Source organism: Natrix helvetica (assembly GCF_964273705.1).
Source record: "Natrix helvetica genome assembly, chromosome: 1".
Lineage (NCBI taxonomy): Eukaryota > Metazoa > Chordata > Lepidosauria > Squamata > Natricidae > Natrix > Natrix helvetica.
The window spans coordinates 52,370,278-52,394,571 of record NC_138548.1 but is presented as its reverse complement, the minus strand read 5'-3'; the positions used below and the strand labels follow the sequence as shown (position 1 = coordinate 52,394,571).

Genomic DNA, 24,294 nt, shown 5'->3' with positions numbered 1-24,294 from the left:
GAGAGTCAAGAGTCAGACAGACTGAAAAATGGAAGCTTGGAAATTAGATTCTTTTAAAATTTCAATTGATTTATATGGATGTTTTTTTTTTTTCACTATGGATTTTGACTTCTTTTCAACACAACTGATTTTTTACCCTTTATGGTATTTACAATAATAATATAATACAATACAATAGTAGAGTTGGAAGGGACCTTGGAGGTTTTCTAGTCCAACCCCCTGCCTAGGCAAGAAACCCTATACCATTTCAGACAAATGGCTATCCAACATCTTCTTAAAGACTTCCAGTGTTGGGGCATTCACAACTTCTGGAGGCAAGCTGTTCCACTGATTAATTGTTCTAACTGTCAGGAAATTTCTCCTCAGTTCTAAGTTGCTTCTCTCCTTGATTAGTTTCCACCCATTGCTTCTTGTTCTACCCTCAGATCCTTTGGAGAATAGTTTGACTCCCTCTTCTTTGTGGCAACCCCTGAGATATTGGAACACTGCTATCATGTCTCCCTTTCTTTCTCTTAAGCTAAACATACCCAGTTCCTGCAACCGTTCTTCATATGTTTTAGTCTCCAGTCCCCTAATCATCTTTGTTGCTCTTCTCTGCACTCTTTCTAGAGTCTCCACATCTTTTTTACATCGTGGCGACCAGAACTGAATGCAGTATTCCAAGTGTGGCCTTACCAAGGCATTATAAAGCGGCATCAACACTTCACGTGATCTTGATTCTATCCCTCTGTTGATGCAGCCTAGGAGTGTGTTGGCTTTTTTGGCAGCTGCTGCACACTGCTGGCTCATATTTAAATGGTTGTCCACTAGGACTCCAAGATCCCTTTCACAGTTACTTATTCAGGGGTGGGTTTCAGATGCCATTACTACCGGTTTGGCGCCCAATTTTTTTTTACCTCAACATAGGTAAAGATTTAAGATGTTCTTTCATTGTTCTGTAGACTAAATCAAGAGGGATATAACTGTCAATATCAATCTTGGGGGAAGATCAGCACTTTTTACAGTTAGAGGTAGTCCTTGACTTCGGACTAAATTGAGCCCAAAATTTCTATTGCTAAGTGAGGCAATTGTTAAGTGAATTTTGCCCCCTTTTACAACCGTTTTTGCTACAGTTGCTAAGTGAATCATTGCAGTTGTCAAGTTAGTAACACGATTGTTAAGTGAACCTGGTTTCCCATTGACTTTGCTTGTCAAAAGGTCGCAAAAGGTGATCATATGACCTCGGGACATTTCAACCATCATAAATATGAATAATTTGCCAAGCATCTGAATTTTGGTCATGTGACCATGGGAATGCTACAATGATCATAAGTGTGAAAAATAGTCATAAATCACTTTTTCAGTGCCGCTGTAACTTTGAACAGTCACTAAATGACCTGTTGTAAGTGGAGGACTAGTATTTGCCTTGGTTTACTATCCCTGTGGGACAAGTTGTTGCAGGAGAATTAATCACAGAAATGCAGGTTGTAGAAGCACTTTATTTTTCTGTATTAATTAGAGATCACATACCTTTACTTTGCCCTCTTATGACTCTTGGCTTCACTTTGATTGTTTCCATTTATTGGGATCAGAAAGGTTGGCAGTTCGGCGGTTCAAATTCCTAGCGCCACATAACGGAGTGATCTCCCGTTACTTGTCCCAGCTTCTGCCAACCTAGCAGTTTGAAAGCATGCAAAAATGCAAGTGGAGAAATAGGAACCACCTTTGGTGGGAAGGTAACAGTGTTCCGTGCGCCTTCGCCATTTAGTCATGCCGGCCCCATGACCATGGAAACATCTTCAGATAGCGCTGGCTCTTTGGCTTTGAAACGGAGCTGAGCACCACCCGCTAGAGTCAGGAACGACTAGCACATATGTGCGAGGGGAACCTTTACCTTAACCTTCTTTATGTCAACAGTGTACCAGACGCTAGTCATCCATGTTGGCAAGCTTAGTAATCAATTAGACTGATGGTCAATTAGTATTAGTAAATGTCAATTAGTAATTTATTATTGTTATTAATTGACCATTTGGTAATTACTCCTGGAGTTTGAGGGCTTTGCTTGCTAATATATGAAAGATGAATGATAATATCTAAGACTTGATTCTAGATGAGCAAATTAATCAGGTGTAAACTATTGATACTTGGTTGGATCAAACAAGTGGAATAAATCTCTTTCAACTGTTTTTTGAAGTTTCAAAATTAACCAAGGCTCACAAGATAGGGAGGTGAGGTTGGAGTGATTAGCCAAAATCTACAGAACCGAAAACTGTTTTATTGCTTACCGGTTTTCTGGGTTTTATTACTGTATATATGCAATGCAGGACAGGAATTCTGAAGTTTCACTGCTCGCACCATAGCTAAAACATATCATGTCTCAGAGGACTGGAGTGTTCTGTGTTATGGCTTTAAAATGATTTGCCTTTGTTTTCTATCTTTATAGATTTCTCTTTTTCAAAATAAATTTGCTAATAATAATCTCTGTGTGACAGGTTGTTGTTGTAGACTGAAGCACAGAAATGTAGGCTGTAGGAATGGTTCTTTTTTTTTTTTGCCTTTTGGTACTGTCCATGGGGTTTGATCGCCCGCAAGTCCCTTGGACTGAAAGGCGATCAAACTGGTCAATCCTAGAGGAGACCAATCCTGACTGCTCTATAGAAGCTCAGATCCTGAAGATGAAACTCAAATACTTTGGCCAAAGAATGTTTTCTTCTTCTTCTTCTTCTTCTTCTTCTTCTTCTTCTTCTTCTTCTTCTTCTTCTTCTTCTTCTTCTTCTTCTTCTTCTTCTTCTTCTTCTTCTTCTTCTTCTTTTCTCTGTCTACTGAGAGGGATATCTACAATATCACAGAATTTTTGAGACAGGACTTTAAGCTTTATTTTGAGTTAAATTGGGTTATAAACTATAAGCAGAGTTGGATTACTGCTCCATTATTTATATGCTATCATTTTAATTTATAAGCTAATACTAATAATCTTCTATTATCTATCTCAGCACAGGGAAGATCTGGAATATTTGACTTAAATAACGTAATAAGACAATCCAGTTTGTAAACAGCCAGTATAAAATCCACTACAATATTAATAATTGTGAAAAATTTAAGAATAACTAGAATACACTTCTTTAAAACAATTGATTTTTGAACTTCAGCATTTTTTAAAGTAAGATTCTCTGGGAAGAATGTGTGAAAGAGAATAAAAGCTTTTATTCCTTATTTTACAAGTGTAAAATTAATAGGATTTTGCCTGAAGCTCACTCTTCATTCTCTACTAATCCTACAGGGTTGAATGTCATCGGCTGAATTCATTCCAGAAATCTGGAATAGCCATAGACATTGATACAACAGAAGAAATACCCTGACAGCTGTAATATGAAGCATTGTAAACAACATTTTTAAAAGAAAAAAGCCCCAATTTATAATAGATACAGGCTTGAGCTGTTATTTAAATGATTTCGAGAATGCACACGAGGGTCATATTGGTGTTATTGTTAGGCAGATGGTGAGTTTTGGTCTCACCACAGAGACAAAGTCATCTGGGTGACCTTGGGTCACTAACTTTCTTGCAATGAAAGTCCACTTATGAAAAACCTTGAAGAAAAGAAAGAAAATTGCAGAGACCTATCCAGGACAATACTCATGTCAATACTTCAGCCCTATCTTGTATAGGAGTACTCTATGATTTCTAGGAGTTGGGATGAGCTTCAAATATGATTACAGCAACAGCTGTAGTACAGATCTTGTTTCGTTTTTACAATCATTACCTTACAAAACAAAGAGAAAATGTCAGTAGGATGACTATTGCACATTTTGGATTAATAAACTACTGTTGGGAAAATATTTAAATTTAGGAATTTTTGTATCAATCCTCATATAAAGGAAAACTTGAGGAAGGATTGCAATAAATAGTATACCAGCAAAAGTCACCCTTTCTGGAAGTTTATACTGTAATGCATAACACTAGACAACAAAAATTTGCTTCCTGAACACTTTGGTTGTACCTTATAAAGTTTTTTGTCCCCTGCTAATCAGGAAAAATAATCTATAATTTTCTGTTTTTGCAACTGCTTCTTATATGTATGCTTTATATAGCCCAATCATACACTCGGGGCATATTGAATCACTTGAGGACCAAGAAAGATATTTTTGCATCCACTTTACATAAAACTCGGACTGATGAAATTTTTTTGGAAAGCAATGAACAAGGAAGGTGAAGGTTTTCGTTATTTGAGACAGATGTTTCCAAAAATAACTGATGTCAAGAGTAAGGAAGGTATTTTTGATGGTCCACAGATCATCATCAATGACAAACAGTTGAAGGACTGTTAGTGGGACCAGAGAAAATCACCTGAAAAATACCCAAGGATGTTGTTGAGAATTTTCTTGGCAAAATACAGAGCAGTAAACTACCCTCAACTGATTGACAAACTTCCTACAGCACAAGACCATGAAGTGCAATATATCATTGAAGATTCATTTTCTGCACCCATACTTGGATTTCTTTTCCCAAAATTTAGGTGCAGTCAATGACAAATGTGGTAAAAGGACATTTCCACATTTGAAAAATATATCAGGGCAATTGGAATCCATCAATGCTGGCTGACTATTGTTGGATATTGTAATGAGATGCATCATACACTAAGTTCAAATGAAAACCAGCAGCAAAACACTTTTAGTGCTCCTGAGCTCATGCAGCATGTCAGAAAGATTGTGCACTATGCATTACAGTTATTACAAGTGAATACATGTTTTTCAAGATTCCTGCATTGTATAGTCATTCTCAACTTATAACTATGCTCCGTTTCAAGGAGTCTATCATAATCAAGTTTTCAGAAAACAACACTTTTGAAAAATCTCTTGTCCAGTGCAATCAGTGCTTATGATAGTTTATTTTTAAAATAAAATATTGAAACAATCCATTCAATAATATGCAATATCAGCTATAAATATTAATTAGATATATGAATTTGTATACAAGGTTTCATCAACATCTGAAGTGAAATTTCTTAAAGTATTACAGTTGGCATAAAATTCTGCCTATTTTGATATTCAGGTACTGCAAAATCATTTTTACAGATACTATAATATTGAAGAAAAAGGAACATGCTCTAACCTTAAAAATGTACAATACAAAATGTGTATTATTCTTTATGATCTTCCTTTCAAAATTCTATTTTTTGTTCAATTATGTCAACCTGACGTCTAGGTAGAAATTTATCAGTATTCCCTCTTTCTTCAAAGTTAGTGACTGAGCATTTCACTGACAGACTAACAATAGCAAAATGTTAATGTTGCTATGCTTGTATTATCACTCATTTTATGACCCTCCAGGAAAAGTCAATTTCTACTTGAGTATTCATTGCACAAATAAAATTTGATGAAAATAATTCAAACTTGTTAGGAAGCAAACTTAATGAACCGTCCATCTGTCGTGTAATCTATGTTTTCCACCTCTATTATTTCCATTCTGATTTATAAACCATTACTGTAAAGAATTTGAACAGCATAATCATCTTGAAAATATATTAATTTTTTAAGCTTTGTTCCTGCAGGAGATTTATGGATACATATCTGAAAAGAATTCCTAGTGAAGCGTTCTCCAGACTACCTAACATCTCCAGGATGTACGTTTTTACCCACATTATTTTCTTAAAATAATAATGCTCTCTTGCTTGTTTAATGTTGCATAATGTTTCAGGCTAAAAAGAAAGGATTGACAGCCAGTTTGCTGTACTACAGTAGTTAAGGCACCAGTCTAGAAATGGGGAGAGTATGAGTTATAAGATTTCCACCTTAGATGGGTGACCTTGAACCAATCACTCCCTCTTAACCCTAGGAACCAGGCAATGGTAAACGGGAGAGAGTATGATCTAGTAGTTAAAGTGCTGGATAAACAGCAGAGAGACCCAGGTACTAGTCCTCACTTAGACACCAAAACTAGTGGGTGATTTTGAGGCAATCGCGTCCTTGCAGCTCTAATTATCGTCAGGCTCTACAACAAGCTGACTGATAAACAAACTCTTGTATCATCATGCACTCTTGCAGCTTTGCTGTAAGAACTAGATAAGCACAATGCAAACATAGGCAGACCCTGTCCCTATTCAAATATTTATGAGGTTGGGCTATAGCTCTTGAAGAATGTAAAGGAGACTCTCTTTTAACTTGTATTGAATTTATTTCAGCCAAAGCTGTTTCAAAGCCTTCAAGGAGTGTCGTTTCCCTCCTTTATAGGATATGCAATAAGAGAGCATCTGACCTCTAGTTATAAATTTCTTTCAGCTTTGCTTATATCATTAGGAAGCAATAGACATGGACAACACAACAACCCTAAGCCATTCATCTCAGTGACAAACAGTCCCCAAATGTCCTCTGCTCCCTTCTGCCTAGGAAATATGCTGAGTACAGGGTTGTCCAAGGAGTGGAAGAGGGAGAGTAAACTCAAAGTAACTTGATGCATGTTTTAAAAAGAGGTGAGGCTTGAAACTTGCAGCGATGACTTGGATCACTGGTCCACAAGTATCAAACTTGAGAACTGCATATTTCTACGTCAATCAGATTTGTTTTTAGCTCAGCTAATCAAATTTTGTTAGGTACACCCATACTAACATGGGAGACTGTAAAGCTCCTAGACTTGGTTCTGCTTTATTTTCACTTCTTCTATAAACTTTTTTTTTTCATTTATTTCTGTGTTTTATATAGAATCATCTCAGGTGCAAAATGTTTCTACATATGCAGCCCCAACCCACTTAACCATGAAATACTCAAGTGCCATTTAGAATGTCATTGCCACACAGTTACCAGGAAACTGAATGTCTTGTTTTGAAAAATACCAGCTAAAAATGAAATAACATTTTCAGCATTTATGGATTGTTCTGATGCATTCTATATTGAGTGTCCTTGAACTCTTGAAAATTGAAGTTATAAGGCAGGTGTATGAAAAACGCAGGCCACGGGCCGGATCTGACCCATGATAGGCCCAGGGTTATCCTTAGGGCTGTCCCAGAGATGGCAAGGAACTGGCCCATGCTGCCCCAGCCCTGGACTACCCTGGCCATGCCCACTCAGTCATCTGTGATGACCAGGCCACCCCCAGCCCCCAAGGGCAAACAAAATCCTGATACAGCCTGCAATGGGATCGAGTTTGACAGCCCTGATATAAGGTGTCTGTATTGGTTACTTCTGCATATACTTTAGGATGCTATTTATTGGCTTTAAAATCCTAAAAAAATACTCCAAAACCTAATTCCTCCTGTATTTATATCCCAGTAACCCAATGGCAAAAGGCCTTCATGGTCATTGAAGGTCATTCTGTGAAAGACTTGAGGCTCATTCAGGTTGATGTTTCTATTTTTCAGATTTAGACTGAAAATCTGATTTTTCTGAACCTTGTTTCTTATAGGAGGTCCTTTTTCCCTATCCCTACAACCTCGAGGTGTCCTTCAAGAGAGGGTCACTGTTCCCTTCCTTAAATTACCTCATATGGCTGTTTCTTTAGTACCTAGTGTATTGATTTTTGCCTCCACAGCCATGCACATCACTTCTATTCTTCCGGTAAGAATGAAAAAGGTATTTCACATTAAAAGAGAAGAAAAGCTTTGTTTTTAGAACAATATTTAAATGGGATCTAAGTCAGCTCTTTTATCCTTAAGTTTCCAGTGCATAGATCTAAAGGCAATATTTTGGGGGGTTATTTTGTGAGGAGAGGGGAGGTGTTTAGCTTGGGTTTCCAATGATGGCTTAGTCACTTTGTTCATATAATGAATTCTTCTCTTGACTTGTCATCTGTCTGAATTTTATTTTTCTCTCTTTCTTCTGTGTAGCTATATCAGCATAGATACAGTGCTGCAGGTATTGGAGGCTTATTCTTTCAACAACTTAAACAAAGTCACTCACATGTAAGTAGATTAAAATAAATCCTCCCAAATCATGAGCAGTAATCTCTTCTCTCTTCTCCTATCCTCTCAAAGTTAAAGCCAATAACCTTAAAGTTTGATTTTACTAACAATTCCGAAGTTCTATAGCTTTGATTTAGAGTTTAGGTTTAACATTTTTTTATAAAGTATGTCAAGATATAAAAGTCTGAGAACTTTATTTTCATAGAAAGTGTTAGATACTAGCTATAGTTATAATGGTTTCCACCAAGGTCCCCTGTTCCGGCGGGAACAGAGGTTTAATCTCATTGGTTGAAGGGTCTGACAGCTCCCTAAAAAAAGGCTGCTGTCAGACTCAACCTTCGCTGGATTATACATATTTGTTCTGTTACAATAAAGAGCTGTTGTTGCCTTTAGCCTGAGTGTGCCTTTCCATTACCCGATCTAACACTCGCGAGGAGGATGGGATTGGAAGGCAACTAAGTGAACCAAAAAGAGCATAGCAATCCAGCAAGTAAATACAGCCCGGAGCTCAGTGCGGCTTCAAGCAGCCATTTTTGAGCGGCAAACTCAAAACAGCCTCAGAACACAACATGGCCATGCACGCCCCACCGACTCTGTCACCGAGCACTGGGACTCGTATATGCTGAGGTTCGACTGCTTCCTCGAAGCTAACGACATCATGGGCCTTTCTGAAGGCCACAAGAAGAACATGTTCCTCGGTTACTGTGGATGGGAAGTGTTCGAAACTGCCAAAGACCTCTCTGAGCCAATGCCACTACAATCGGTCACTTGGTCAGTGCTCCAACAGACGCTGAGGACTCACTACGCTCCCAAGCCGTCTAAGCACGTCTGCCAGCACGAATTTAATATTTGCAACAAGAAGGAAGGTGAATCAATCAACGAGTACGTTGCTTTTAAGGAGTTTGAGGACATCTTCAGCACCAGTCTGGGTAAGTATGTGGGTACTCCAATCTCTTTTAATTTGGACCCCAACATAGCCCCCTGTTGTGGCCCAGCAGGAGCCATTGGAACTGCCACCAGACTCCGACAGCGAGGGTCCCTATGAGTCGGCTCCGGAGGATGTGGAGGACTCTGGACAGGGTTCTGACTCTGAGCAGGGATCACAGAAGCTGGTTGGCCACCAGGAGGTGCCTGAGGCATGGAGCAGTGGTGAAAGCCAAAGGGAGTGTGCTCCTGATGTCATGCCTTGGAGCAGTGGGGAGGAGACAAGGGACAGTGAGTCAGACATCAGCAGTGAGTTGTTGTTGGATGCTCGCCACCGAAGGGCTAATAGGCGTCAGGAGCAATTGCGCAGTTACAGGAGGTAATTGCACTCAGCTGATGATAATTAGACTCCTCTCCAGACTATAAAGGGACTGCTTGTGCACACGCCCTTTTGCAGAAGTCAATGCATGAACTAATGTGGGAGAACAGTCTTGTGAGCATGGCAGGCTGGATTGCTGCCAATGCTTATCAGTGCCGAGTTGTTATGAAGGCTTATTTGTGTTGGATTGCTGTCAAGGACCTGTCTGTCTATAAATAAAACTGGTAACTTATCTTTGGCTCGGAGTGTGTGTTGTGGGATACGAGGGGGGTCAGAACAGCCCCCATAAGACTAAAACCCAAGAGAGTACCTTTTGCTCTCCGCCCTAAAATTGATCTGGAAATTGACAAGCTCGTAGGCCAGGGAATCCTAGAGCCGGTTGATCACGCACGCTGAGAGACCCCTATAGTGACACCTGTCAAATCTGATGGGTCTGTCCTCATCTGCGCGGACTACAAATGCACAATCAATAAAGCATTACAAGAAAGTGCATACCCTGTACCCATTGTACAGCATTTATTAAATTCTTTAGGCCCCGACAAAGTATTCACTAAATTGGACATGGTGCAGGCATACCAACAATTGCCTGCAGATGGCGCTATGGTGGAGGCACAAACCATTGTGACACACAGGGGTGCATTCAAATATAACCGCCTGCAATTTGGAGTTAGTATCGCCCCTGGACTGTTCCAAAGCATCATGGAACGGCTTTTGCAGAGGATTCCAGGAGTCGTCCACTATTTTGATGACATCTTGGTATCGGCTGCAAATGAGGCACAACTTTTCAAACGTTTGCGAACTGTTTTGACCAGAATTCGAGACAAAAGCCTCCATCTCAAAAAAGAAAAATGCCAAATTAACGTGCCAAGGGTTGAATTCATAGGGTACCTAATTGACGGCTCTGGGATTCACCCGACCACTAAAAAAATTTAAGCAATCCAGGATGCCCCTACACCTCGCAATCAAACCGAGCTGCAGGCTTTCTTCGAGCTTCTTAATTTCTATAGCGTCTTCTTAAACAGAAAGCCACCGTTGCTGAGCCCTTACATCATCTCCCAGCGAAGAATGCAATGTGGTCCTGGGACAGAGCTGAGGCAGCCGCATTTGCTGTGGTAAAAAGACTTCTGTCAGCAGACACGTTCCTGGTGCACTACAGCCAGACCCTGCCACTGGTGTTGACTTGCGACGCTTCCCCGTTTGGCGTCGGAGCCATCCTCAGCCATCACATGCTCAATGGAACTGAGGCTCCCATAGCCTATTACTCAAGGACCTTGTCCGCTGCCGAACCGAACTACAGCCAGATGGACTGTGAGGCTTTGGCTACAGTGGCCGGTGAAAAAAGGTTCCATGAGTACCTCTACGACCGTGATTTCGAACTAATTACAGACCACAAACCGCTACTGGGCTTGCTGGCTGGGGACTGACCTACTCCTGTGTCATTATCACCACGGACAACCAGATGGACTATTTTCCTAGCAGCGTACACCTATCGTTTCATCCACCAACCTGGCTCCACTTTGGGGCATGCCGATGGTTTGAGTCCCTGCCTGCTGCAAGAATTTCTTGCAGACCCTACCCCCGAGATGCCAGTCCTTCTGATTGACTGCTTAGAGACTGGTCCTGTCTCATCTAGTGACATTGCCCGCCACTATGCAAAAGATTCCACCATCAAACAAATTTTGAACTGGGTGTGGAGGGGGTGGCCCAAGGGGCTGTTGGGTCTGATTTCAAAATGTACTATTGTAAGAGAGATGAATTGTCTGTTGTTAATGGCTGTTTGCTGTGGGGGGACTGAATTGTTGTTCCACCCAAACTGTGCATTGCAGTATTAGAGGCTTTAGAGGCTTTACACGTAGGGCATCCTGGAATTGTCAGGATGAAGTCTTTGGCCAGGAGCTATGTGTGGTGGCGTAACATGGACAGGGAGATTGAAGAATGGGTGGCTACCTGCACACCGTGCCAGGAGTCCAGACCAGCTCCCCCAGAGGCACCCGCTAAGGAGTGGGAGCTACCTCAAGCACTGTGGTCTAGGGTGCACATTGATTTTGCTGGCACAGTTCATGGCCAGACATTCCTCGTAGTTGTGGACGCCTACTCGAAATGGCTAGAGGTAGTCCTGATGACCTCCACTATGGCATCAAGGTACTATGGAGACTTTTCTCCACATATGGCCTGCCCAACGTCCTGGTCTCTGACAACGGGCCCTTATTCATGGCCATGTAATTCAAGACCTTCTTAGCAGCACAGGGAATCAGACATGCCCTGGTCGTGCCATTCTATCCAGCCTCCAATGGTCAGGCGGAGAGAATGGTGAGATCTGTAAAAGAGGCCCTATCTAGGATGGGCCCAGGAGATTGGCAAACACGGGTTGACCATCACCTGCTAATTCAACACATCATGCCAACTGCCACTACAGGGAGAAGCCCCTCCGAGCTTCTCATGGGTCACCAGCTAAGGTCTCACTTAGACCGGCTACACCCAAACTTTTCTGCCGCATCGCCCCCAGACTCCACAAGCAAAATTTGGAATGTTAGCATAGGGGATTCAGTTTACGCCCACAACTACACCGGGGGAACTCTGTGGATTCCTGCCACAGTGATAGGCATCATCGGGCCTCGCTCTTATCTCGTAGAGCTCGAGGACGGTCGGAATTGGAGAAGGCATGTTGACCAACTCCGTGGCTGCCTCTCCAAATCCACTCTTAGGCAACCAGAGGTAACTCCTGCTTGAGTTAGCCAAAGCCCTACCCAAACGGAGCACGAAGTCACTCCTTCCACAGCCAACTCAAACCTGAAGTCACCGGATACTTAGCTACTTGTGTTGTAGGCCCGCAGCAAGCTCCGAGCAAACCGGCTCTAGAAGCTCCAGCCGCGGCCTGTGAAAGGTTCCAGGAGCTTCCACCAAGCAGAGCTGCAGAGCAAACAGGTCCGTCCAACCTGTTTGAAGAACTCCCTCCAACTGAACTGCGCAGGTCTGGCAGAGCTACCAAAAAGCCCGCCTACCAGCATGACTACGTTACCAGTAGGATGATTCCATCTAAGAAGGGAGGGGTGTTAGATACTAGCTACAGTTATTATGGTTTCCACCAAGGTCTTCTGTTCCGGCGGGAACAGAGGTTTAATCTCATAATCTCCCTATAAAAGGGCTGCTGTCAGACTCAACCTTCACTGGATTGTACATGTTTGTTCTGTTACAATAAAGAGCTGTTGTTGCCTTTAGCCTGAGTGTGCCTTTCCATTACCCGATCTAACAGACAGTTAGATTGAAGTGCTTGGCCTTTAAAAAACAATGTAGAAACTATTGAATACAACATACAGTAGTACTCCAAATTATAGGCAATCAAATTAATCAAAGAGACAAAAAGAAGAAGAGCCATCTCCCATTTTTAGTTCTTGTCTCTCTAGTAGTCAAATATAATTATTTCTTTTCATTACATAGCATTGACTGTTTTTGCATGTGTAATACACATAGTTCTTAACTTACAACCACAATTGAGCCCAAAATTTCTGTTGCTAAGTGAAACAGGTGTTAAGTAAATTTTGCCCCATTTTACAGTCTTTCTGGTCATAGTTGTTAACTGCATGAATCTCTGCAATTGTTAAGCTAGAAACATGGTTGTTAAGTGAATCTAGCTTCTCCATTGACTTTGCTTGTCAGAAGGTCACAAAAGGTGATCACATGATCGAGGGGTGGGTTTCCTGTTGCTGCTACTGCTGGTTTGCTGAGGGATGCACTGTGCACATGTGAACTTGATGCACGCTATGCGTGCATGCACCAGTGACGTGCAGTCAGGTGAGGCAAGTGAGGCACAGCCTAACCTCTCATCATCAGGGCAGCGAGTCATTCGATGGGAAACTTGCCTTTTGGGAGGAATGACCCAGCTTGGCTCCCACTTTCGATCTGCTGCCCAACGACTGAACGGAGAAGCGAAGAGGCAGGAGAGACAAAGCAGGAGTCAAGCCGAGTCATTCCTTCCAAGAGGCAAGTTTCCTATCGAATGACTCACTGCCCTAGACTCGAGGCTCCAGTCCAGCCTGCGATGCTTGCAGCCCCCGCCAGCTCCTCCAGGGACTCCCAAGCTCGGCACCAGAGAGCCGCCGCGAGAGAGGCCAGCCAGGTTGTCCGGGCGACGGCAGAGGTTCCCTTTGTTCTTTCGGGCGCGGGAAGCGGGGGGGAGAGGCTTCCTCCGCTCTGTCCGCTCCCCACCTGCACTGCCCTCGCCCGATAAGCACGCCCCAGATTCCGCGCAGCTCTGGCAGGCGGTGCCGTGGCCCAATCCCAGGGGGGAGGGCGGAAGGTCGCAACTGAGCATGCCTGACTGTGGAATTCTGGGAGTTGAAGTCCACAAGTCTAAAAAAATTGCTGCCTCCCCAGCTATAAACCTCACCGCACGTCACTGGCATGCACAGTACTAAAAGAAGCTTATGCGCATAAGCAAAAAATAAGATAGAGGCATCTATGGCGCTGCCAAGATAACCGGTTCTTGGATGTGCAGACCGAGTTACTACCTACTCAGCCGAACCGGTCTGAACCGGTAGGAACCCACCTCTTACATGATCCCAGGATACTGCAACCGTGATAAATACGAGCCAGTTGCCAAGCATCCGGATTTTGATCACCTGACTATGGGGATGCTACAAAAGTCATGTGTGAAAAACAATCATAAGTCATTTTTTTTCAGTGCTGTTGTAACTTTGAACATTCACTAAATGAATTGTTGTAAGTTGAGGACTACCTGTACCATTATAAGCAAATTGAAGGATGTCCAACTATAACATAATACTAAATAAATTGCTTAATTTCTAAACTATTAATGAATATACTATTTAGCTAAAACCCCGAGCATCATCTATTTTTTAGATTCATAAGAATTCTTTATGTTGTCCGAATGCTTTTGTGGTGTGACATTATTTAATTTCAGTAACTAAAGTATTTCCCCCCCCCCCCATCGGAGCCAATATCTACTTCAATAAGCAAATCAAAGACTTGCTAATTGTCTGCAATATAATTAACCTAAAAACCAGAATTAGTCGTACTTGAATAATAATACTGAAAGACTGAAGCAAATATGTTTTACATATTTTGCGCGAAACGTTCACTAACAAGCTATAAATTCCATAAGGTTATATTTCACAGAATCTATTGTTATATTTTTGCATATATCTTTAATTTACAAACAAGATTATAAACATTAATGTGTTTTCTGGAAACGTGTTTATGTACTCAACAGAGACATTCGAAATGCCAAAAATCTGAGATACATAGATAATCAAGCCTTTATGAACCTCCCAATGCTGAAATATCTGTAAGTATTTTAAACAAAATTCTGAGAAATCATTGTTCAGGTTCATCCTAAATGTATATCATTGTACTACATGTACCTTCTCGTTGCTAAAATATAGGCAACATTATACAGGTAATCCTTGACTTACGACCAAAATTGTGCCCAAAATTTATGTTGCTAGGTGAGACATTTGTTAACTGACTTTGGTCCCATTTACGACCTTTCTTGCCACAGTTGTTAAGTGAATCACTGTAGTTGTTAAATTAGTGACAATGTTGTTAACTGAATCTGGCTTCCTCATTGACTTTGCTTGTCAGAAGGTCACAAGAGGTGATCGCATGAGCCAGGGACACTGCAGCCTTCATAAATATGGTTCAGTTGCCACAAGCGTCTTAATTTTGATCACATTATCATGGGGATAGTGCAATGCTTCTTAAGTGTGGAAAACAGTCTTAAGTCACTTTTTTCAGTTCTGGTGTGACTTTGAATGGTTACTAAATGAATTGTTGTAAGTCGAGGACCACCTGTATTGCCTTGCAAAGTATATTTTGCTACATTTTACTTCTATAGGAAAATGAAAACCTTAGAATATGTTGTCTAATCCAGAAAGACTACAGCAAAGGTGTCAAATTCATGGCCTGCGGGCCAGATGCGTCACACCCTGGACACGCCCACCCCCAGTTAAATGAAGTGGGAAAGTCACGATAGGTCACGTGATGACAATGTGACGCCGTGAGTTTGACACCCCTGGATTACAAGATCCAGTTGCTTTCCGAAAAATCATGGAAGAATTTGTGATAGGTCCTACCAGTGACTCTGTTAATTTGGGGGGATGGAGTGGGGGGTTAACTTACTAGGTCAGTTGATACAATTGTTTCTTAGTAGCTTTTCTGACTTGTCAGGAAAAAAAGCCCCATAATTTGTTGATGAACGAACAATAGGACTTCAAGCAGCAAAATAAATGGCTTAAAATAATGTACTTGACACAAACCTGTTCTAAATAATTTGTACACAATCCAACCCCCAGTGATTCATTTTAAGCAGGTGTTAATAATGTATTTTAATCATTTAGAGCCAGAGGGAAAGAGGAAAGTGGAGAGGGAACGAGAGAGAGAGAGCGCTGTGGTTTTATGTTTTACCGTTAACAGCTGAGACACCTTGGAAATCAATGATACATTTTTAAAAGAATGAAATAATAAATCATAGTTTAAAAATCAAATTACAAGCACTATGCAGTGAAAAAATTAAGAATTACTTAATTACCTATTTTCCTAACAATCACCAACATTTTACAATATTCTCATATAATGTTGATTACTATGTTCCAGCAAAATTATCAGAATAATCACCTTGGATGGGAGAACAAACCACAAATAATTGAATGAAACAATATATGATTATGAAGGATTATCTTCAAATAATGACCAGTCAACCTCATCCTCTGAAAGGACAAAACCTATTACTATTAAAATATATTTATAATGCCATTTATATAGTGCAGGGCATAAAAAATAGGATGCAATGTTCTGATTAAGAAAATTAAGGGTTCACTTGGAAAAGACGAATTCAGTCGAATTCTAAATTAAAAAGAAGTTCATGTTCTTTATAAAATATCTACTGCAGTGTGACTATATGCACTGTAGAGTTAAATTCCATTGCATAAAATCCATGTTATGTAATTTCCTGGGGAAATAATTAATTTTATTAACATAATCTTCACTCGGTTACTTTTAGGCTAACCAATTAGCAAAGTTTAAAATGAAATGAGTCATTAAATGCTCAATACTCTCATGAAGCCAACAATTACAAAAATTAAGAATATAATACACTTACCGCAGTAGGCTTGAGTTAAAATTCATTTGGATCCAAGATCACTTTCCTATTTTATGAAGAACCACATTTAGGTTCTTCTAAAATTTTCAGAAGAATTAATACATCTTTAGCTTTACTATCTGTATCATCTGCTTGTAAAGCTAATCAGAACAAATTATGATTGAAACAATGAAATTCCAGTTTTACAATCAGTGCAAAAGGAAATTAGAATATATCAACCTGCAAATATATGTAGGTCTGCAAGCATCTGCCTGACCTTGCTGAGAATGGAATTTAAGCAGATTTATTTTACTAAATTTAATTATTAATTCTAAAATATTCTACATTCTGCTTGTCTGTCTAATTTTCAATCTAACAGATAATCTACAAAAATGTACATGTATAAATCCCCAGAGTTTTACTGGGAGCTATTAATACAAAAAATACCAAGGCTATAGTGCAGAGCTGGCTGGAGAATTCTGCGAGTTAAAGTCCACAAGTCTTAAAGTTGCAAGTTTGGGGACCCCTGCTATAGTGCAATAAATGAATTGATTTCTGTATTAAGCACATTACTGAGTCACCTTGCTACCTGTTGTTATTAATTTATTTAATTTATTTAATTTATTTAATTTATTTAATTTATTTAATTTATTTAATTTATTTAATTTATTTAATTTATTTAATTTATTTAATTTATTTAATTTATTTAATTTATTTAATTTATTTAATTTATTTAATTTATTTAATTTATTTAATTTATTTAATTTATTTAATTATCTATTTAATCTATTTATTTATTTATTTATTAATTTAGGTATTTATTAATTTATTAATTTATTAGGTATTTATTATTTATTATTTATTTATTTATTTATTTATTTATTTATTTATTTATTTATTTATTTATTTATTTATTTATTTATTTATTTATTTATTTTAGTGTGATCTTGAATACTGGACTTGGCGTTTTTCCTGATCTCACCAAAATTAATTCAGTAAATATGAACTTTTTGCTGTAAGTATATATCACTCAAATGTATGTATTAGGACCGAGGAGAAGTCAACAGTACTAGTCCAGTTAGAGATGGAGAATGAGTGTGACATGGGGGAATAGATACTGGTTTTCTGAAATAGTAATTCTATTAATTAATAAAAACAAACAGTTATAAAAAATATTTCATTACAAGTTCTCAAGACAGAACAATTTATATTTTAATAATGAAGTATCAGAAACAGATATAATGCCTAAATCTATTAAAATCTCACATAAAGTAACAATACAGCTGTAACTTTTATGCTCCAGGAATCCTCCAAAGGAGGAGGTCAAATTATACACTATAAAATGTGACACTGCTATTGAAAACAAAGCCCTTTTGCCTATTTTAATCTTCTCTATGGAAACATAAAGTGTTGAAAAGATTTTGTTCATCCAAAGTAACACTTCTGAATCCCAAAGACAACAACAAAAGTGATTATATAATGGCAAATGGTAGAACTATAAGAAAATAAAATAAATGCACACATACACATGCGTTATACTAATACATTTTTACAATCTTATTACAATGCTAAACCTTTTTTGTCTTTTTTTCACAGTGAAATTGCTGATAATCCATACCTGAATTCATTGCCTTCAAATGCATTCCAGGGATTATGTAATGACTCTCTTATACTGTATGTTATTCTTCTATAGAACTGTTTGTTTTGTTTTGCATTATCTATTGTAAAATGGTAAGATCTGAACCAGAAATTAAGCGGAACACAGATAGGCAATACTAAACATTGGCATTAAGTCATGGAAGCCAGCCTAGCACTGGAATATATCTGTAGACTGTGTGTGTGTGTGTCTGTGTGTGTCTGTGTGTGTCTGTGTGTGTCTGTGTGTGTGTGTATTCTGGGCCAGGGGCAACTTTATAGAATCTCTGTTACAAAGAACCCAAGAGTTTTCATCACTGACTAGCCGGCATTAACCTGGCATTGCCTGGGTATTTATTTATTCTAATCCTGTATTAGACAGGAAAAGCCCTGGTTTTGGGGACAATTACATTAGTTACAAATGTTTCCCTGTGACCCCAAAAGCCATACATTTGTCCTCAAAAATAATCAAAGCCTTGTTGAAAATGTCTGGACCAAACATGTTGGATTTTCCCTCTTACCAGAGAGAACCCCCGTGTGGAGTATTGTGAAGCCGTTACCATGGCAACTCCACTGTGCTGTACAGTAGAAGCCATTATACAGCAGTACAGTAGAAGCCATTTTAAGGCACAACAGGATGTATCTGAACAAAATATACCTAAGAGGTGTTAGGGGTGTCTTAGTCCTGTAGTATTTGTTTCCAGAGAGTAAGTCATCTGTGTACCATGTTTGGTTGAAATAGCTCGAGGCTTTCCAGAGTTATGCTGGAACATAAACACACACACACATACACACAGAATCATAGATATCTAGATAGATAGATATCTAGATAGATATCTAGATAGATATCTAGATAGATATCTAGATAGATAGATAGATATCTAGATAGATAGATAGATAGATAGATAGATAGATAGATAGATAGATGATAGATAGATAGATGATAGATAGATAGATAGATAGATAGATAGATAGATAGATAGATGATAGATAGATAGATAGATGATATATAGATGATAGATAGATGATAGATAGATAGATGATAGATAGGTAGACATAACTTGAAAACAAGCTTCATTCATTCAAGTATTGTACGTTGTTGAAATTATATAGAGATCCTTTGTAGAATTGGTAGTAGCAGTAGCAGTAGCAAACAATAATAAGGTAGGGTTATTATTAATAGCAAAGGATAGTGAAATGGCTATGATTTAAAGTTAATGGCATTCTTGTCATTCTGAAAACTTAAGGATATACATTAAATAGGAAGTGATGTGGGCTCTTGACCATCTCATGGTAGTTCTTACAACATAGTTATTTTACTTTATATTTTATTTTATTTTGGATTACATCAGTCATGTGCATATAATTATAGAAGATAGTGCTGAGTATTGATTGGATTTTATTACTTTGTATTTAAAATAATTTTGGACAAAATATATATAAATACAAACAAAACCCACTAAAACTGCATTTTTTTATTAACAGAAAACTCTACAATAATGGTTTCACGGTGGTAGAAGCCCAGGCATTTAATGGAACTAAGTTAGATTCTGTGTAAGTAAATAATGTAATATAACATAGCACTTTTATTGTATTTTAACAGCTCAAAAATAAGTGCTCACAAATAGTTTCTCACCTTAAAAATGCTGAAAGAGAAGTCTGTGTTAATTCTGTATGTTGTGTGACATGGATAGCATTAAAGTTTCATAACTGGGGAGTTGCTGAATTCTCATTCTCTGAACCAGAATACAGGTTAACAATGCACTGTTTAGTGATCATTCAAAGTTACAATGAAACTGAAAAAGTAACTTTACGACCAGCCCTCACACTTACAACTGTTACAGCATCCCCAGTCGAGTGATGAAAACGTAGGCATTTCACAACTAGAAGGCATTTAAAACTGTTAGATTTGGGTGAAGAATGGAATTGAAGCCGATTGGAATCAACAAACTATTTGCTACATTCTAACTAACAAGACAAGGCTGCAGGCTGGCAGCGCTCTTTTATTCAGAGACCAGTCAGCTTTCAGCCAATAATGCAATACAATACAATACAATAGCAGAGTTGGAAGGGAGGTCTTCTAGTCCAACTCCCTGCCTAGGCAGGAAACCCTATACCATTTCAGACAAATGGCTATCCAACATCTTCTTAAAGACTTCCAGTGTTGGGGCATTCACAACTTCTGCAGGCAAGCTGTTCCACTGATTAATTGTTCTGTCAGGAAATTTCTCCTCAGTTCTAAGTTGCTTCTCTCCTTGATTAGTTTCCACCCATTGCTTCTTGTTCTACCCTCAGGTGCCTTGGGAAATAGTTTGACTCCCTCTTCTTTGTGGCAACCCCTGAGATATTGGAACACTACTATCATGTCTCCCCTAGTCCTTCTTTCTCTTAAGCTAAACATACCCAGTTCCTGCAACCGTTCTTCATATGTTTTAGTCTCCAGTCTCCTAATCATCTTTGTTGCTCTTCTCTGCACTCTTTCTAGAGTCTCCACATCTTTTTTACATTGTGGCGACCAGAACTGAATGCAGTATTCCAAGTGTGGCCTCACCAAGGCATTATAAAGCGGCATCAACACTTCACGTGATCTTGATTCTATCCCTCTGTTGATGCAGCCTAGGACTGTGTTGGCTTTTTTGGCAGCTGCTGCACACTGCTGGCTCATATTTAAATGGTTGTCCACTAGGACTCCAAGATCCCTTTCACAGTTACTACTACTGAGCAAGGTACCACCTACTACTACCTGAGCAAGGTACTACTACTGAGCAAGGTACCACCTACCACCTACCAAGGCATTCCATTTTTGTTGCCTAAATGTAGAACCTTACTCTTTTCACCATTGAATTTCATTTTATTACATAGTGTCCAATAGATTCAATGCATTTTCCCACCGTTAGTCTGGGCGGTTGTTAGCCAATAGATTCAAAGTATTTCCCACGGTCAGCGCATACTGGAGTGGAAATCCCCGTCCATGCCTGTGCATACACAACACCAACCATTGCAGCATCCTTTGGACCTGTGACCTCCATTTGCGCACATCACAGCCAGCTTTCTACAATCAGCGGCAGTAAAGAAGCTGGCAGTAAAATCACAGTCATATGATGGTGGTTTTTTTAAACAACCTCATCACTTAGCTACAGAGTTGCCAGTTCCAATTGTGGTTGTTAAGCAGGGATTTCATGGCAGCAAACTGCTGGATTTTGTGTGTGTGAATTTAAGTTGTGAAATATAATTTCTTCACTTTACTTGAAAGGAATAAAAGAAACAAAGATATTTTACAAGCATGTGAATTCCATTTTGTAAGATGTTGTCGAAGTAAATTTTGTGACCACCAATGCTTCTGGATAAAACTTTGTTCCTTGCAATGATTTCAAGGCAAGAAGATATTTCATATACTGTTCCTGTAAATGTTTGGTAAAACATTTCGGTCTCTACTACTGATCAAATTCTCCATGTACAATTGAGAGAGTTATGTATGTCCAATCAGTACTGCAACTTCACTCTTTTTAGAAGCAGATGATTTATTTAATTTAGCCTAGCAACGGGAATATCATATAATGTATCCTTGCATAATGTAAAATTAATAACATCTTTCAGGTCTATGAAAAAGATACATTCTTCTGTTATTCTTACCGAAAGATCCATGCTGGGCATAATCGCCTTCTGATTTTTTTCAGGCACAAATTGTTAACATACTACCACTTGTTAGAAAAATTTAAAAATTGGTTAGTTTTTATTTTGAATAATTTAAATAAATTAATTTTTTTAAAAAAACCAACCATTTATTGTACTAATGCACACTAAATGGTCACACAAAAAATATTTCAGCCCATATCTATTTCCAGCACCCACCTCCCGGACCCTCTTGCAAGTCCATTCCCAGATATTCCAAAATCTTTGACATAATCTGGCAATCAGAGAAATTGTGATGCTGGTAAAGGGTTGTTTTATCCTAGGACTTGGACTTGCTTCTTCCCTTTCTAGAAACCCCCAGCTTCGACTTCATTGACTGCCTTGATGAATGAAGGTTGTTCTTTAATCCAAAAGAAAGCTAATTGTATGATGTGATACTAGGTGCTCTCTATTGTTGATGGTGAGAGCTTAATTTTATTTTTACTGTCCACTAGCATTGTATCAGAAGATTTCCAAAAGCTTGGTTGCTAGATTAATTCTTGACTAACAATCAGCTTTCCAGTATCTACCAGTAAGCGTAGACCATAACATGCTGCCATTCTGGTTGCCAAAGACCAGGCTGTAAACTGAAGACTGTCCAAGGTTGGATTATATATATCTTTTACTATCTCCTCCCGGAACAAGTATTGTAATATTCCCCAAAAAGGAATATACAGGCAGCCACAAGGAAGCACATTTGTGCAACACCTTTTTCACTGCTTCCTGACCACCATTGCAGTCTGATTTGGCCAAAGTGACCTTCTAGGGACCTCTATGATTCTGCACAGAGGACTTTATAGGTCTCTGAGCAGTCACTGAAACAAATGGGTGGGGAGAAATTTCTGGGAAAGACAGCTCTCTCCTTGCTGCATGTTCTCACAATCTGCTATTCACTCCAATCTCTTTTTCAGTCCCACTAAGTTTATTTTATTCAGTCAGTTCAAAGGCAATAAATGTATTTCTTGGCCCAGATGGAGCTGAGAGGAAAAAGACCTCCTTTACTAGAAGGCAGACCTAAGACTGAGGATGGAGGGGGTCCCCCTGTTGGATCCAAACCTTAGCCTGATCTTCTGAGTGACTGACTGAAGTAGTGTTAACCCTTTGTTACTCTGTTTCCCTGAAAATAAGACCTCCCCGGATAATAACCCCAATCGGGCTTTTGAGCACATGCGCTAAAATAAACCCTCCCCAAAAATATTGCAACACAGCAGCAGCCATGAGGTGACCACACTCGCCTCCTCCTGCACCTCAAAAATAATAAGATGTCCCTGAAAATAAGGCCGAGCGCTTATTTTGGGGGTCAAAATAAAATAAGACCCTGCCTTATTGTTGGGAAAACAAGGTATCAGTTCAATTTTTCAGTGACAGAGAATATACACAATAACAATTTACAAAATTGCAAGCTGTGTACATTTTCTGCATCAACTGGAAATATATTTATTGTCCCAGAACTTCACTAAACTATTACATGCATTTAGTGAAGTGGGTTATGATCCACAAAAGTATTTACAATATTATCTATGCTCCCTTTGAAGATCTTGTGAGATGCTGAAATTTGTGCTACTCCCCCTATTTTCTTCTATGGGCACTCTGATTGTTCCACTAAACTCCATGGGAGTTTAAACAATCGTTTTGAACTATTTTTGGAACATTTAACATTTTTATTTCTTTCAAATACTTTATTATAAATTATCTGAATAGCAGTGAAGGTATTTGTTGTGTAATCACTGTACAGTCTATGTAGCATAAAAATAGAAACCATAACACAGTTCATAAAACATGGATACAAATGATGACAAACTCTCTTTCAACTATTCTGGTGGAAAGCTAATCAGTGCCATGTATCCTTTGCACTGCTTTTCAACTTTTTAGGACTTCTTACTTCTGGTTTTCAAACAGCAACAATCACAACAACGGAACTCTAAATTGTTCTGAGAAAGGAACATGCAGTTTAATGACTATTATTAAAATATATAATCTACAATAATTTCCATTTTAATAATGTCAGAATTACATTAGTTGTTCAATGATAGAAGTGTAAAAACATAACTGTACACAATGCTATGTGGTCATTTTCTATTAAAGTAATTCTTATTCAGGTATTTTATGTATTCTTAGAATTAAGTATTTTGGAACTGTATTCCATACTTTTTAAAACAAAATTGTCATACTGTACTCGATTTGAAAAACTGACTGTGCTATCTGTAACGTAACTAATGCAAAATGCAGAACCCCAGAGATTTTTCCAATCTCTGATTGGAAAAAGACCTGTTAGTTCTAACATTGTATTACTTGTGTTTCCCAAAAAGAGATGATATTTTTTTCCAAGGTTGTTTTCTTTTGATACCTGTAGAAACAAAATATAATCTCTGTCAACAGGACATTTAGGGCTTGGTCACTCTTATGACTTAAAACCTGAACATATTGCCAGCAGCATAGCATTATGTAAGTTTCTAACTAAAACACTCAGACTGATTGGCCTTAGCTCTTAGAAAATGATGCCAGACAAATAAACAAAAAAACATGATTTGCTGTAAGGCCACATTTCTTCTTTATATAAATGTATTTTTGATGCCATTTATTTTCTATAAAATTAAGAAAATCCCTACCCTAAAATGTTAATAATTCAGTTCTTAGATAGGGACACAGAATATAAATCATGGCAGTTGGAGAAATCATTTTTTTACTCCTTCAAGACCTCATCCAACCAGAAATTG

The 24,294-nt window shown here is 38.8% G+C and overlaps 1 protein-coding gene across 1 annotated transcript in view; it reads left to right on the top strand.

The window, feature by feature from the left end:
- The window catches only part of TSHR (thyroid stimulating hormone receptor), a gene marked incomplete at both ends in the record, with an annotated part of 40,907 nt that overhangs the window by 2,618 nt on the left and 13,995 nt on the right, over positions 1 to 24,294 (top strand). The window contains 6 exons of the mRNA XM_081941622.1: positions 5,529 to 5,600; positions 7,797 to 7,871; positions 14,405 to 14,479; positions 17,211 to 17,285; positions 17,867 to 17,944; positions 19,391 to 19,459. Coding sequence (XP_081797748.1) covers positions 5,529 to 5,600; positions 7,797 to 7,871; positions 14,405 to 14,479; positions 17,211 to 17,285; positions 17,867 to 17,944; positions 19,391 to 19,459 — 444 coding nt within the window. The remainder of the gene's footprint in view (positions 1 to 5,528; positions 5,601 to 7,796; positions 7,872 to 14,404; positions 14,480 to 17,210; positions 17,286 to 17,866; positions 17,945 to 19,390; positions 19,460 to 24,294) is intronic.